This window comes from Globicephala melas, chromosome 9 (assembly GCF_963455315.2).
Source record: "Globicephala melas chromosome 9, mGloMel1.2, whole genome shotgun sequence".
NCBI lineage: Eukaryota > Metazoa > Chordata > Mammalia > Artiodactyla > Delphinidae > Globicephala > Globicephala melas.
The window spans coordinates 50,163,318-50,178,461 of NC_083322.1; the positions used below are offsets into that span (position 1 = coordinate 50,163,318).

At 41.1% G+C, this 15,144-nt stretch overlaps 1 protein-coding gene across 2 annotated transcripts; it reads left to right on the forward strand.

Moving 5' to 3' along the window:
- Positions 1-8,397: 8,397 nt before the first annotated feature.
- On the forward strand, positions 8,398-10,858 carry CYCS (cytochrome c, somatic). 2 transcript variants are annotated; one of them, XM_030857370.2, is made up of 3 exons: positions 8,398-8,534; positions 9,901-10,077; positions 10,191-10,858. In XM_030857370.2, the coding sequence occupies exons 2-3, from the start codon at positions 9,909-9,911 to the stop codon at positions 10,337-10,339; spliced, it is 318 nt and encodes a 105-aa protein (XP_030713230.1). In that variant the 5' UTR covers positions 8,398-8,534; positions 9,901-9,908; the 3' UTR covers positions 10,340-10,858. The 2 variants fall into 2 exon arrangements, with proteins under 2 accessions (XP_030713230.1, XP_030713232.1); XM_030857372.2 differs by having other exon boundaries at positions 8,407-8,563.
- The last annotated feature ends 4,286 nt before the right edge of the window (positions 10,859-15,144 follow it).

The following is a 15,144-nucleotide window of genomic DNA, read 5'->3' on the forward strand; positions in this document are numbered from 1 at the left end:
GGAGCCTGGGTTTGATCCCTGGTCTGGGAACTGAGATCCCACAAGCTGCATGGCCAAAAAAGAAAGAAAGAAAGAAAGAAAATACACCCTCTTCCTGGAAATGCAAGGATCTTAGAATATTTCAATTTTATTTATTTTTCTATTGACTTATATACTATTGCTGTCATGTATATATTTCAACTACAAAGGACATTACTCTTTGACCAGTGTTCATTTGGATTCAACCACATATTTACCTATTTTATTGCTCTTAAACACATTATTGACTGGAGACATGTTAATACATTTTTAGAGAGTGATACAATTAACATCACCATGCGAAGTTGTTAGAGCTTAACATTTATCAAGGGTTCATTATACAACTTGTGATTGTTATCATTCACATTTTGCTCCATTAGGTTTTTGTTCCAACCTTGTGTATATTATAAAAGTAAATTTTTCAAAAATGACGCATCACAAAATTTTGAGTGAAGAAGAATTTTTCAGTGAATTTTATGCAGATACTTTCTCTGATTGTCTCAGCAACATATATAATAATGTCTCAGAAGATGACAGTTCTTCGGAATATAGTTCTGATTCCGACGATGTGAATATTAGGCCAAGAAAAAGACAAAAAACCTTAGTGATTGGTTCTGATGTGGAAAGTAAAAATGAAACTCACGGTGCTAAAGAATGCTCCTTTGCTTCTATAGAAGAGTGGATTGAAGACATTTCACGAAAATTAGAAGACTTTACAGGTGTGGCAGGTGTAACTATTGAATGTAAATAACCTGCAAAGTAATAGTGAAATAACAGAATTAATTTTTGGCCAGCCAAAATAAAAATCGCCAGTCATGGGCATTAGTTTCTGCAAAAATCCCCTGGTCAATAGTGAGTTAATCTCGGGACTTCCCTGGTGGTGCAGTGGTTAAGAATCCACCTGCCAATACAGGGGACATGGGTTCGAGCCCTGGTCCAGGAAGATCCCACATGCCGCGAAGCAACTAAGCCCATGAGTCACAACTACTGAGCCTGCGCTCTACAGCCTGCAAGCCACAACTACTGAGCCCGCATGCCACAACTACTGAAGCCTGCGCACTTAGAGCTTGTGCTCCGAAACAAGAGAAGCCACTGCAATGAGAAACCTGTGCACCACAACAAAGAGTAGCCCCCGCTCGCTGCACTAGAGAAAGCCCACGTGCAGCAACAAAGACCCAACGCAGCCGATAAATAAATTTATTAAAATAAATAAATAAAATGCCAATACGATCATGTATTTTAAAAAAATGAGTTAATCTCTAACTTCGTCTCTGATCTCCCAATCTGGAATCACTCTCCTTTTGTCTAAAGAACACCTTTCAGAATTTCCTTCAGTGTGGATATGCTGGTAGCAAGCTCAGTTTTTGTTTGAAATGTCTTTATTTTTCTTTCATTCTTAAGAGATATGTTTGCCAGATAAAGAATTTAACTTGACAGTTATTTTCTTTCAGTACGTTGAAGCTATCCATATACTGTCTTCTGGCTTCTGTTGTTGCTGTAGAAAACTTAACTGTCTAAAAGGTCTTCGAATGTGTTTTTCTCATTTTGCTTTAAGTTATTATCTTTGTCTTTGGTTTTTTACAGATTTGGGAATCACAGGGTTTCTTGAATCTCTGGACTTATATCTTTCAAATATTGCTTCTACCCCATTCTCTCTTCTCTCCTTCTGGGACCCCACGAAAAGTACATTATATGTTAAAACTGTATCCTCTTAAAATTTTCTTTTTTTTGTATTATTATTTTAACAGCAGTTTATTTATTTATTTATTTTTGCTGTGTTGGGTCTTCATTTCTGTGCGTGGGCTTTCTCTAGTTGTGGCAAGCGGGGGCCACTCTTCATTGCGGTGCGCGGGCCTCTCACTATCGCGGCCTCTCTTGTTGCGGAGCACAGGCTCCAGATGCGCAGGCTCACTAGTTGTGGCTCACGGGCCTAGTTGCTCCGCGGCATGTGGGAACCTCCCAGACCAGGGGTCAAACCCGTGTCCCCTGCATTAGCAGGCAGATTCTCAACCACTGCGCCACCAGGGAAGTCCTGTATTATATTTTTAATCTTGTATTCTCTTTTGTTTTTATCAGTTCCAAAATTTCTATTTGATTCTTTTTCACATTTGTTATGTCATATTTTTTGAAAATATACTTTCCAGTTCCCTTCTAAAATTTTCAAGCCTGTCTTTTATCCCTAGAACATAATAAACAAATGTTTTATAGTCTGTCTGATAATTCTAAAATCTGGAGTCCCTATGATCTCTTCCTTGCTTCTGCTGGTTCTCACTCATATTGTGTATCTAGTTATCTTTCTTTCTTTGCTGAGCACTTTATCTTAAAACTTTATTGTAGAAATAATTTGAGATCTAGTCTGATTTTATCTTCTTCCAGAGAGAATTTTCATTTGGTTTTGCCAGGTGGCTGAAGGCAACAGAATTCCTTATTCCATATTCAAAATTTTAGGTTTCCCTTGGCCAACCAGAAAAGAAGTCAGGCTACAGACCTCGTAAGAACAGTTTTCCTTCTAGTTCACCCTCACACCCAGGGTGTAGCCCTTTGAAATGCTGACCTAATGCAAGAGTTGTTTACCAGGTACCAGGTTCCACAACCTCTGCAAGAGCTGAATTGATATTATAGAGATATAGGTAGATATCTAGATATCTATAGATAAATAAGCATGTGGCTATTACCACCCAGTGTGCCCAGTGATCTCTGCATCATAGTATTTACACACTTGGGAAGGCCCCTCCTACATTGTACCAGCGTTAGTCTCTGTGACCAATGGTAGAAGTGATGGTATATCATAAGATTATAAAAGGTTATAAAAGACTGGCCTCTGTCTTGGGTTCTCTCTCAGTCTGGGGGAAGTAAGCTTCTACAGTGTAAGCAGTCCCAACCAGAGGCCTTCAGCCAAGAGCCGACAAGGAACTGAAGCCTGACAACCATACAAATGAGCTTGGAATTGGATTCTCCAGTCCTATTTGAGCTCTCTGTCCAACAGTTTGTGACTACAAACTCCTGAGACCCTGAGCCAGAATCAGAACACAGCTGAGCTGCTTCCAGATTCCTGACCCACAGAAATTGTATGATGATAAATATGTTTGTGTTTTAAGCTGCTGAGTTTTAGGGTGACTTGTTATGCAGTAGATAACTAAAACACCCGGCTTTTCAAATTGTCTTCAGCAAAGAGTTCGTCTGCATTAACTACTCTGTTGTTCCTGGAAGCAGAACTTTTGACATTCTGTTTATTTTTCTCCTTCCCTAACATCTTCAGGATTGGGGAAATTTTTAAATTCCATTTTACCTTTAAGTGTTTCAGAAGTTATACACTCTATTCCTATCCATTTAGTGGTTATGCTTAAAGTGTTAACATGACTACTTCAAGAACAATATACTGAACTTAAAACTAAACTCTGATCATACTCTCCCATCTTAAATGTTATAGTGAATATTTTAACTACTTTGGCTTTTACTTTCCAAATTAAACATTTTTATTTTTTATACAGTTAATGTTTTCATTAGATTTATCCACATATTTACTTTTTTCACCCTTCCTTCTTGAATTTCAGGCTTCCTTTTGGATAATTTTCTACCTTTTTTGAAGTACATTCTTTAGAGGTTTTTCTAGTAAGAATCTGTTGGTGATAAACTCTCACTTTGCTTTTCTGTAAATATTTTTTGCCTTCATTCTTGAATAAAAGTTTAGCTAGATACATAATTCTGGCTTTACACCTATTTTTTCAATCAGTTGAGATGTTAAGGACTTCTATTTTTTACTCTACTCTTTTACTTTACTGTTCAGCTACTCTACTGACTTCTGGTTTTCATTGTTGCTATTGAGAAACCTGTTATACGTCTATTTGCGATTTTTTAAGTAGATAATATTTTACATCTGATTTTTTTTTTTTTTTTTTGGCCGCACCGCATGTGGGATCTTAATTCCCTGACCAGGGATCAAACCTGTGCCCCCTGCAGTGGAAGCAGAGTCTTAACCACTGGACCTCCAGGGAAGTCTCTATACCTGATTATTTTAAACACTTCTCCTTGTCTTGAGGGTTCTGATGTTCCACCAACATGTGTCTTAATGTTGATTTTGTTTATCCTGCTTGCATTCATGTGCTTCCTGAATCTGAGACTCATGTCTTACATAAGTTTTGGAAAATTCTCAGACACTATATTGTCAAACATAGGCCTCTCCTCAATTTTCTCCATTTTATTGTTCTGGAACTCTAAATAGACCTCCTTGTTCTATCTTTCCTATGTCTTAACTTCTCTAATTTCTCTCTTCTATAGTCTACCATTTGTTTTCTATATTACCTTTAGTAATTTCTTTATATCTACCTTCCAGTTCATTATTCTTTCATTTGTGTCTTTTTTTAAAAACTGTTTTTAAAATGTGCTTTGTGGCCCATTCTTTTGAGTTTTTAATGTGGAATGGCTGGCCATATTTATTTATTTTATATTTTTTAAAAACCAATTAATCTATAATCCAATCACTCAAATATTATCAAAAACCTCCATCTACCTATATGCTCCTCCTCATTCCATTCCCTGGCCTGCCCTCTCAGAATTACAGTATGTATTTGTGTTTATCATTTCCTTTAGTTGTAGCTATGGCTTAGATTTGCTTGTCCTTGAATTTTCTATAAAGCTTATCATACTATATTAAGTTTATTTCAATGATTATAACTTTCATTTATCCAAGTTATCTTTGGCTCTTTTTAAAATCTGCCACATTATTTTTGATAGTCCCTTGTTTGTTGCACGTTTTTGTTTATCTAAATGTTTTCAATGTCATTTCATACTATACGTTGTAAAGATAAATAAAAATTATTTTTTCTGTTTATAAAGGAAAAAGAAACCATTTCCGCTCTCTCCCTCCTTCTAAGAGTGTTTCCTAGGAAAATCTAAAGAGCCTAAATTCTCACTCTAACCTTTTGGAATGTAAATAAGTCTCTCTGAAGGCCTGGGCTTCAACTGTTTTGAAATGTAAACACCTCGGAAGATACAGCTTCACCTTGGGAGCTTAATGTAGGTGTAACCATTTGTTTCTCAGGAAAATAAAAGTTTTATTTTTCTTTTGAATGAGGACAACTAATTAAACAAATGGCTACCACAAATCCCAAGTGAACTTAGGGTGAAGGAATGTGAAAAAAGAAAAACTTAACTAAGAAGGATCTGGCCACAAACTGTGATGTCAAATCCTCCTATGGAAAACAAGTTACTATTAATCCAAATAATAAGTGATAGTCGTGCTGCCAAATGGAAAATAGGGTACTACTGATCCCAAAGCCTCATGTTATATGCTAGCTAAAAACAGCGTGAGAGAAAAGGATTATAATTAGCTTAGCTGTATAAATTGTGTGAGGTCTTATTCTGATTTGGTAGTTTCTTGTGGATTACCTATATACAGCTATTTTATAATGTGCTTATTCAACAATAAATGTGTTTGCTTTCTTTCCACAGTGATGTGAAGAGGTCTCTCTTTGTTGATAAGGTTTTTACTTCCCCAACGATATCTAATAATTCCAACACCTATGGACTGTAATTTTTCTCTTTGTTGTTTCTCATCATCATTTCATGCTTGGCATTTCTTAAGAGTGTGGGAATTCAAGGGGCCTCGGTTGAGACATTCCTCTGGAAATTTGAGTTTGTTTTTGCCAGACACCAGAATACACCGCCCATACACAACTACTTTGCTCATTTTTCTGCTAGAGGTTCCTTAGACCATGCAGGTAAAACAAAATCAAACCCTAAACCTGCATGAGGGCAGACCTGTGGTTATGAATTATCAGGGGATACTTTTTCCTCCCACCCAGTACCTAAGGCCAAGCCAGACAAGACTAACTTGGTTCTTCCCTTTGCCAGTAAGCAGACTATATTTTATCCTTTAGATTCAAGTGTTCTAGTGTTATGCAGGGGTCTCAGCCAACCTTCCCCTCCCCTCTCCCCCACTCCTCCCTTGTATAAGCTTTACTTCTATTCCACAGAGCTGCTCTTAAAACCTAAGGCTCTTTCACTTCAGCAAACGTCCATAAGGTGGCTCTAGAAATCAGCTTATGCTTATCACAGTTTTCAGTTCTTATTCCCTGCCTCACCCCTGCCCCCAACCAGATTCCCTCACTTTCTTGCAACCTCATTATAGTTTGATTTGAGGGGGTGGTATTTTACTCGATTTTTTTCACCACGAAGGTTTTTAAAAATATGTCACCCATTGTGTTGCTGGAAGGAGAAATCTAAGACATTTGTTTTATAATGGTTATACCTCTTACCAGCCACTACTCTAGGAAAAGATGGAGGTAGAGAGAACAGATATATGAGTATGAAACAGAGCAACTTGCAGAATATTACTGTTCTCCTCAACTAATTCTCTCAGGTATCTTGAATATACTGTAAGCACTATGAATCTCTTCAGAACCTGAATACATGATATTAAGCACAAATTTTATGGTATCTGCTTTACTACAGGAATGTGCCAAGTGTTCATTTTTGCTCTTGTTCTCTTTCTCCTCATTTTCCCAATACTTTCAATAACAAGACTCTTAATCCACAATTTCCTTAGTTAAAAGTATTAAGAACTTCTGTTTCTATTCTCCCCCTCATAGGAATAAACTTGAAATGTCAATCAATTCACTAGGCCAGTTGATTTATTGCTACTTCTACATGACCTGCAGCACCAGCACTATGCTGTTACTCCCCATCAGTCCATTGAACAAAGACTAGTAACTTCTGATACCACAAACACAGAAGATTTTAATAGGACAATTACCTATTTAAGGACCAAGTATTCCTTTAAGGGATATGGGCGGCAATATCAGGACTTGGCTTCAGAAGTATAGGCTGAATTTGCAAAGTGTTGCTAAGCTTGGTCTTTCAAAAACTTGGGTACCTAGCCAAATGAGCCTACTTCAGTAGTACACTTAAACACTACCTTGGTCCCCTCCAAAAGGCACAAAATGTCTTGAATATTCAAGTTGTGATTTCTGCTCTGTTTTATAGCACACTTCTGTGGCAGCAGTGTGTGAGATTAGAGAGAGGGAAATGGGAAATCGGGACACAGTTAGAAAACAATAAAAATAATCTAGTCATATAGGGAAATAAGTGGTCTGGAGCAAAAATTATAGGAACTGTGGTTTAAGAGGGATCTGAGGCAATCTAGGTTAACCTCCTGGTATCTATTGCTTAATCTGGAGGCGAGAGGAAGATGGTAGAACGTTAGCTCCACCAGAGAAGAAGTCCCTACTGATTTACTCCACATTTCTAGACAGTGCCTGGCACATAATATGCATTCAATATACACTTGACTGAATGAATACGGCAGCGTTAGACAGAATATGGGAAAGGAGGAAAAATGCATTCGAACTCGGGAGCTTAATTTGAGGGAGAAGGGAGTCGAGAAATTTCCCACTGACAAAACGGAGCATGTCAGGAAGGGGAGCTAGTTCTGGAGGAAAAGTATGATTACTGGAAGTTGTAGTGATCAAAACTGCATTTCTAATATTAGAATTAGAATTTCTAATATTAGTTACCCAATAAGGGGTTATTTATCTAAAGGCCAACCACACTAGCTTACTTGAACATGACCTTCGCCTAGGTTAGCTGGGATGCAAATTCTCTCTAGATTTCCAAGAATTCTCTAACCACGTAAAAATGTTTCTTCCTGGAGGCTGTTCGCACACACTCCTCCCTCTTTCTGCACACAAACGCGAGAAGCAGGTGTTGGCAGAAAAGAAGTCGGCAGCTGAAGGACCAGAGCTATAATCCAGTCTATGCCTCAACTGCCGCACCTGCCCCTGTCTTCTGGGCTCCACCGAGGGGAGATTTGGAAGAAGATGACTTAAAGTCACAGGGTGTAAGCAAAACCAGAACAAGGTCAGGAGCTCGTGTCCAACTCTTTAACTCCTGGTTCCGGGTTATTTCTCTGGAGTGCATCTGGCGCCAGCCGCGGAAATACGACCGAGTCTGGGTAAAGGTCGCCAGGTGAAGGGATGATAGCCAGGAGACCTCTACGTTTGTCAAAGTTGACCGTCTCCCTCTAAGCAGGCAAAACGTGCGGCTCAAACAGCATTAAGTCAACCAGCAGGAGACCCGTTACCTTACAGGCTAATGCCCTCGATCCACCCCTCGACTCCGCTCCACCCTCCCCGTCGGCACGCGCATGCACCCTAAGGCCCGAGGTTGACGTCAGCCCCTCCCGGCACAACCTCGGTGTCGTACCTCTAATGGCCTGCCGTAACTGCCTGGAGGGAAAGGCCGGGAGAGGAAGGGCATTCACGCTGTTCCCCTCACAGTAGTAGCAGGTATGCGCGCGCGCAGGGTCCTAACTCAGCCCCGGAGACCCGAGCCAATGGGGCGCGGCGACGTCACTACGTGTCAGTTCGCCGGGCCGCACGTCAGGAGGGCAGAGGGCGGAGCCAGTTTGGTTGCATTTTCACCCGTACACAGGCGCGGACCGGCGTGTCCTTGGGATTACAGAGCGGGACGTTTGGCTTGTGAGCGGGAACGGCTTAGTCGTACACGGAGAAAGAACGGTGGGCGCGGAGCGCGGAGGCCACGGCAGGCGAGAAACCGAGCCATGAGGGCGCGCGCCTGCGTGGGGGGCGCGCGGGTGGACTGAGGCCCGTGAGCGGGGGCCGGGTGGGGGACAGGGAATGGGGGGCCCTGGACTGCGCCCAGCCCGGCGGGCTACGGCGTGAGGTGGGGCGGGACCCTAATTAGGTCGTGGCGTGGTTTCGGTCAAGGTCCTGAAAGCTCGGAGGCGGCTTGTTCGCGGTTCCTTCTGAGACGCGGGCCCTCCGTTGTCGGGACTGCGGGGCTATGGCAGTGATAGACAAGATTTCCTCCGGAGTGAGGGCGGGAGTCGGTGGACGCTGCGCAGCGCGTCACGTCCTCTTTCCAAGAGAGCAAAAGCTGCTGCTCTTCCAATAAGTCATTACTTTTCCTGGCCACCTGTCGCTTCCCCCCTTAACCTGCTCAGGCACCTCGGAGAGGTAGGTTTCATCACAGTGTCCTTGAAACCGGCTTGGATGGATGACCTCGTGGTCTCCCCCGGGGATCCCAGAGCTGGAGAATGGGCATTCCCGGGGAGACCTCAAAAGCCTGCTGCTGGCCTCCCACCCACAGCAAGGCAATTTAGAGGGACCTGAGCAGGCTGAATCAACCATTATCTCCCTTTTTGTAAAAATGTATTTTGCCTTATCTTCAGAGGTGGCTTTAAATTGTAGTATGAATAATTAGACCGCCTTAAAAGTTGGAATTTTGGTGGTTTGGGTTTAATATATTCATAGTTCAGCTTATTCAGATTTGTGACTTTGTGACCTTGATGTCATCTTTTGAAATGGTTTTGAAGTAGGTTCCTAATTTGCTTTCATCACGTATGTCAACTGGAAAAAAATGCACAAAGTAAGAGCTGTAAGTTCTGTTTGGGGCAAAATGGGGACCAGAGACTGGGAGACAGCATTTCTTTTTTTTTTTTTTTTCTCGGCCCCAGCATGCGCTTGTGGGATCTTGGTTCCCCAGCCTGAGGTTATTTATCTAAAGGCCTCTTTTGCCAGTTTTTCCCAGACCACAGAGTGCCTCATTCCTGATCTCTACCCTGAACTTTTCAGGATGTGTTGAAGGTCAGCAGCTGCAGTGGCTTGTGCCTTAACGGTTGTAGAAGCAGATGTCAAGTGTCAATTTTTAGTTGACACACACACACAGACGTGTTTTTAAGGAAGTTCTTCCAGATAGTGTTTTTTGTGTTAAAGAATCTTTTGCAAGTGAACTAAGTAAAACAAAATTCAACCTGGTATATAATGTCATAAGTTTGCAGTGCGTTAGTGGCTGGAGTTGATCATTGGTTTACACTTTTTTTACTTGGAGAAAAAATTAATTAATTGAGTCTTTCACTTTTAGATTTAAAAATGGGTGATATTGAGAAGGGCAAGAAGATTTTTGTTCAGAAGTGTGCCCAGTGCCATACTGTGGAAAAGGGAGGCAAGCACAAGACTGGGCCAAATCTCCATGGTCTGTTTGGGCGAAAGACAGGTCAAGCTGTCGGATTCTCTTACACAGATGCCAACAAGAACAAAGGTAAGAGGCGGGCCATTGTTAACTAACACAAGCACAAATTGCATGAATGTAACCTTTGGTAAACACTTTTTCAAGAGTGTGACATACTTAACAATACATCCCTCCTTGTTTAGGCATCACCTGGGGAGAGGAGACGCTGATGGAGTATTTGGAGAATCCCAAGAAGTACATCCCTGGAACAAAAATGATCTTCGCTGGCATTAAGAAGAAGTCAGAAAGGGCAGACTTGATAGCTTATCTCAAAAAAGCTACTAATGAGTAATAGTTGGCCACTGCCTTATTTATTATGAAACAGCTGTCTCATGACTTTTTATGTGTACCATATTTAAATTGATCTCATACACTAGAATTCAGGTCATGAATAGCTGATGTAATATTTCTGTCCTGATTTAAATAAGATTGGCTTGTGGCTAAATGAATATGGTCAGCTTTTTGAATTTTGATAGTAATTCTGGTTCAGCAAGTACTGTCAGTGTTTTCCCCTTCTAAAGAGATGATTAAACTTGAATAAGGAATGTTAAACTTTTCAGGGATATGGTGAATGCCTTCTCAAACCCTATAGGAGATTGGTTTTATATTTAGATTTCTATAACTGGTTATATTAATATATTTAAATATTGAGAAGCTCCCTTCACTGTCTCATAGACCAGCAAGATTCACCTGTGTTTCAAGTTGTGTTCATTCACCTGTTAAGGCAAGGGCTGAAGATACACTGACAATGTCCACTTTATCTTTTTGGTCTTAAATATGCCAATTTAATTAAAATTCTCCATCTAAAATATTGCGTTTTACTTAATGAAGGGCATTTTAGTGTGGTTTATGTATAGCATCAGATAAAGAATATTTAGTACTTCTCACATTTTAGAGATGATCTTTAAGATCAGATGTTTTTAAAATTCACTGTGACATGATAGGTTGGGAAACTTGCTTGTGAATTCTTTACAAAGTCAGACTAAGTTAAATTCAGGATTGTCTTTTAAACAGGTATTCAGAAACACAACTGTAGAACTACTGTAGGTGTGTGATTGGTAATGATGCTTTTGCCAACTCAGAAGGGTTAAGGTAGAGGAGCTCTATCATTAGCACAGATTTGTAAATTATCTGATCATAAGGCTTGAGAATTAAAAACAAAGTCACAGATCATGATTTTTCTAATGTGCTTGATTTAATGACATACCAAGATGGTTGAAAAATATAATACCTCAAAATACGCAGCATTGTTACTAGTCATAGTACTAGATTGTGTTTACTTGGTCTTCTAGGACAGCCTGCCCTAGAACACTTCAGTAATCCACCCGGTTTCTTTGGCCAGAATGAGCACTGCAGCATTTATGCCAAATGTAGAAAGAAGAATGTGTTTCTGGCCATAGTTTTGTGGTATGTATAGTACATGGTTGTAGTATATATACTAAATTATTTCATATACAGTTTGTGCTGTACATGTTTAGAGTAGTCCCTAGAAATTTTATGGAATGGTGAGCTTGAACTAAGCCATAACGAATACTGAGAGAAATTCTCGGTGGGGGAAGTAAGTCTGTGCCGGTGGTGTGAGCCATCTCTTTGTGTGACAGTGAGGAAACCAGGAAGAAGCCTTATCAACAGTGATGGGGATGAGTAGGTAGGCCTGTAAGGCCTGGCAAAGCACTTTGTAACTTGTGAATCTTATTTTTAGTCATTGGAGAAATGTGAGAAAGTAGTCAGTCTGGAAACATGTGCAGAAACAGTTTGGGGAAGCAAAAGAAAGCCTGCTGTAATTCAGGTGGTATCCAGAGATGGTGTAGCAGTTAGCTTCTGAGAGAGTTCTGGACCAATATGGGAAGACATGGAGACCAGGGAACTGATTTATTTCTGTGTTTCCCAAGTCAACTAAGGCCTATGCTGGCAGAGAATTGCTGAGTCCCTGCTGCTTTCTAGGCCAGTTGTACTCAATAAGTGCCTCTAGTGATTTATAAGTTCCTATAGTTAATTCAAAAGAAGGGACATTCCTAGCTGTAAGGGGTGTGTGCTCTCTTAGAAATAAAGAAACCCAAAAAGCTAGCACTGTATAACCCACATGTCTTCATTCCTAGTGTCTCTTCATTGGTGGCTTGGTGAGTAGTATCAAAAGTGAGAGCCAGGTGTATTTAAGAAGTGTTTCTTCCAGGTGCCCCCTATATTCTGGATTTTGTCTAGAATAGCACTATCCAATACAACTTTCTGTGATGACAGACTGAATATGTGCTGTCCAGTTAGCCACCAACCAGGTGTAGTTATCGAATTTGGATAGTGTGGCTACAGAACTGAATTTTTAATTTTATTCAGCGTTAATGAGTTTAGGTTTGCGTAGCCACATATGGCGAGAGTGTTAACAGCACAGGTCCAGAACTAGAACCATGCGTGGTCTATAACAAAAGTGCTTCCTCTGAACTCTTTGTTTTCCTAATCTAGGATTCTTACACTAAGTGCCCTTGAACACTGATTCCAATTCCTGTCTCTAAATCTGATATGCTCACCTTTATAATTTTACCATACATTCTACATATCCCATTCATAAGTTGGCAATTTATTTTAGTTAGGTGTTATTCTCATGGTATTTAGGGATACACCTTTTTGTCATCCTTTTCCTCAAACTTTTCTTCAGTTTCTTTTTTTATTTTTTTTTTAATTTATTTTTGGTTGCTCTGGGTTTTTGTTGCTGTGCATGGGCTTTCTCTAGTTGTGGTGAGCAGGGGCTACTGTTCATTGCGGTGCACGGGCTTCTCATTGCGGTGGGTTCTCTTGTTGCGGAGCACGGGCTTCAGTAGTTGTGGCTCATGGGCTCTAGAGCTCAGGCTCAGTAGTTGTGGCACACAGGCTTAGTTGCTCCGTGGCATGTGGGATCTTCTCGGACCAGGGCTCAAACCCGTGTTCCCTGCATTGGCAGGCGGATTCTTAACCACTGCACCACCAGGGAAGTCCCTCTTCAGTTTCTTTATAGACATTATATTGTACATTTTCTCTTTAACCTCTAAAGATTGTTGTAAATTGAAAAGGGTGTGATGAAATTCACATGCTCTCTATGAAGAGGCCTTACCAGTGGCTCGCCCTCCCCAGTTGACTAGGCTAAAGCTATTTCATTTCAGTCAAGATCACACAAGAGTAAACCAAAACCAACTTAGCTACAACTTAGCTTCATTTCTGGTGATGAGATCTTCTGGCTCTTCATATTAGAGTACCTTGAGATACCAAGTAAGATTGCTGAGCACAGAATAAGAGTGGCTATTATGGTACAGTTCATACAGGCAAGGCTGATACCTATATGAACTAAAGTTGGCTATTTTAGTCACATTAGAGGTCTCAGTATTGGAACTGGAAGAGATCTTAGAGATTCTTAGAATCCAGCTGCACTATTATACAGATGAGAGGTGAAATTAACCTTTTTTAGGCTCAGGGAACTATGGGAACTACTCAATTGAGCTGGACCACTAACAGGACCTTGTAGTCCAACCTAGCAAATCACAGAGCAGGGGAACTGAGGCATATGGCAGATACCTGGGTTTGGAGAGGAATAGGGTTAGTAACACCTATTAGTAACTCAGTCCTGAAACACCCCTACAGTGAGCTGTGACCCTTCCTCTTGAGGGGCTGAGGTATGCTGTGGGCAGGAGGCAAGTAGCCTGGGGTGGGACATGGCCCATACCCTTTCCAGAGTGTTGCTCCCTTCCCACATGTGAGGAGCCCTCCTGCCTGGGAGCTTACTTGAGGGGTTCTGGACCCAAAGTGACCATAGTCAGGTGCTCTTGCTCCAGTGACCTGGTCACAAAGTCCTCACTTAGGGGAGGGGAGCATGCCCTGCCTCCTTTTCCATCCCTCTGGATTTGTTACCATTTTTCTTGCACTCAACACCTGCCAATAAAGATTGTCTACACTGTAAAATAGATAGCTAATGGGAAGCAGCCGCATAGCACAGGGAGACCAGCTTGGTGCTTTGTGACCACCTAGAGGGGTGGGATAGGGAGGGTGGGAGGGAGATGCAAGAGGGAGGGGATATGGGGACATATGTATACGTATAGCTGATTCACTTTATTATAAAGCAGAAACACCATTGTAAAGCAATTCTACTCCAATAAAGATGTTAAAAAACTGTATACTAAGAAAGATTAAAGAAGTAAGAAACAACACATATATACACTGGAAAAAACTAGCTGAGTGACATAGCTGAAACCACCACCAAGATACTTTGACCACAGTTTGGTCTTAGTCTAACCCCATTTTACCAGACATATTTATGGGCTGCTTCCTTTTTGCTTTTTTTTTTTTTTTTTTTTTGCTGTACGCGGGCCTCTCATTAATGTGGCCTCTCCCGTTGCGGAGCACAGGCTCCGAATGCGCAGGCTCAGCGGCCATGGCTCACGGGCCCAGGCGCTCCGAGGCATGTGGGATCTTCCCGGACCGGGGCCCGAACCCATGTACCCTGCATCGGCAGGCGGACTCCCAACCACTGCGCCACCAGGGAAGCCGTTGCTCTTTCTTTATTCATTAGAAATGTGCCTGTGTTCACATTGGTGCCATTAAATATGTGTGTATAGGTGGAAGTCTCCTTTGAAAAACGACCATTGGACTAGTTAATTTTATTTGTGGCGTAACAAAGAATGCTGGGTTTGGGATTGGAAAATATATGTTTAGAGTAGGGGTTAGTAAGCAGCCCATTGTCCCAAAGTTTTTGTAAATAAAACTTTATTGGAACATGGCCACATTTATTCATTTATGTCTTATCTAGGGCTGCTTTTGTGCTACAACATCAGAATTGAGTAGCTGCAACAGACTATGGCCCACAAAGCCTAAAATAGTGACTGGTGCTCACAGAAGTTCTCGGCCCCTGGTTTAGAGCTTTGCAGTTACTTTTTTTCTGCCATCTGGAGAACAGGAATAACCTGTACCTCATAAGATTGCTGTTGAGCGTTCACTGAGTGGCATCTGAAAGCTCTCAACTGGTAAGCACTGAAATAATTTATTTTATATCCTCATCAAATTCCTTGAAAGTGGAAAATTCACATAGTGGAAAATTAGGTTAGCAGTTGCCCAATTGTCGTGTCTAGCTTTCTTTTC

Excerpts from the sequence above, each read along its gene's own strand:
- CYCS (XM_030857370.2), top strand. The coding sequence starts at position 9,909 with ATGGGTGATATTGAGAAGGGCAAGAAGATTTTTGTTCAGAAGTGTGCC. Across the intron at positions 10,078-10,190 it reads AGATGCCAACAAGAACAAAG|GCATCACCTGGGGAGAGGAG; the intron begins GTAAGAGGCGGG and ends CTCCTTGTTTAG.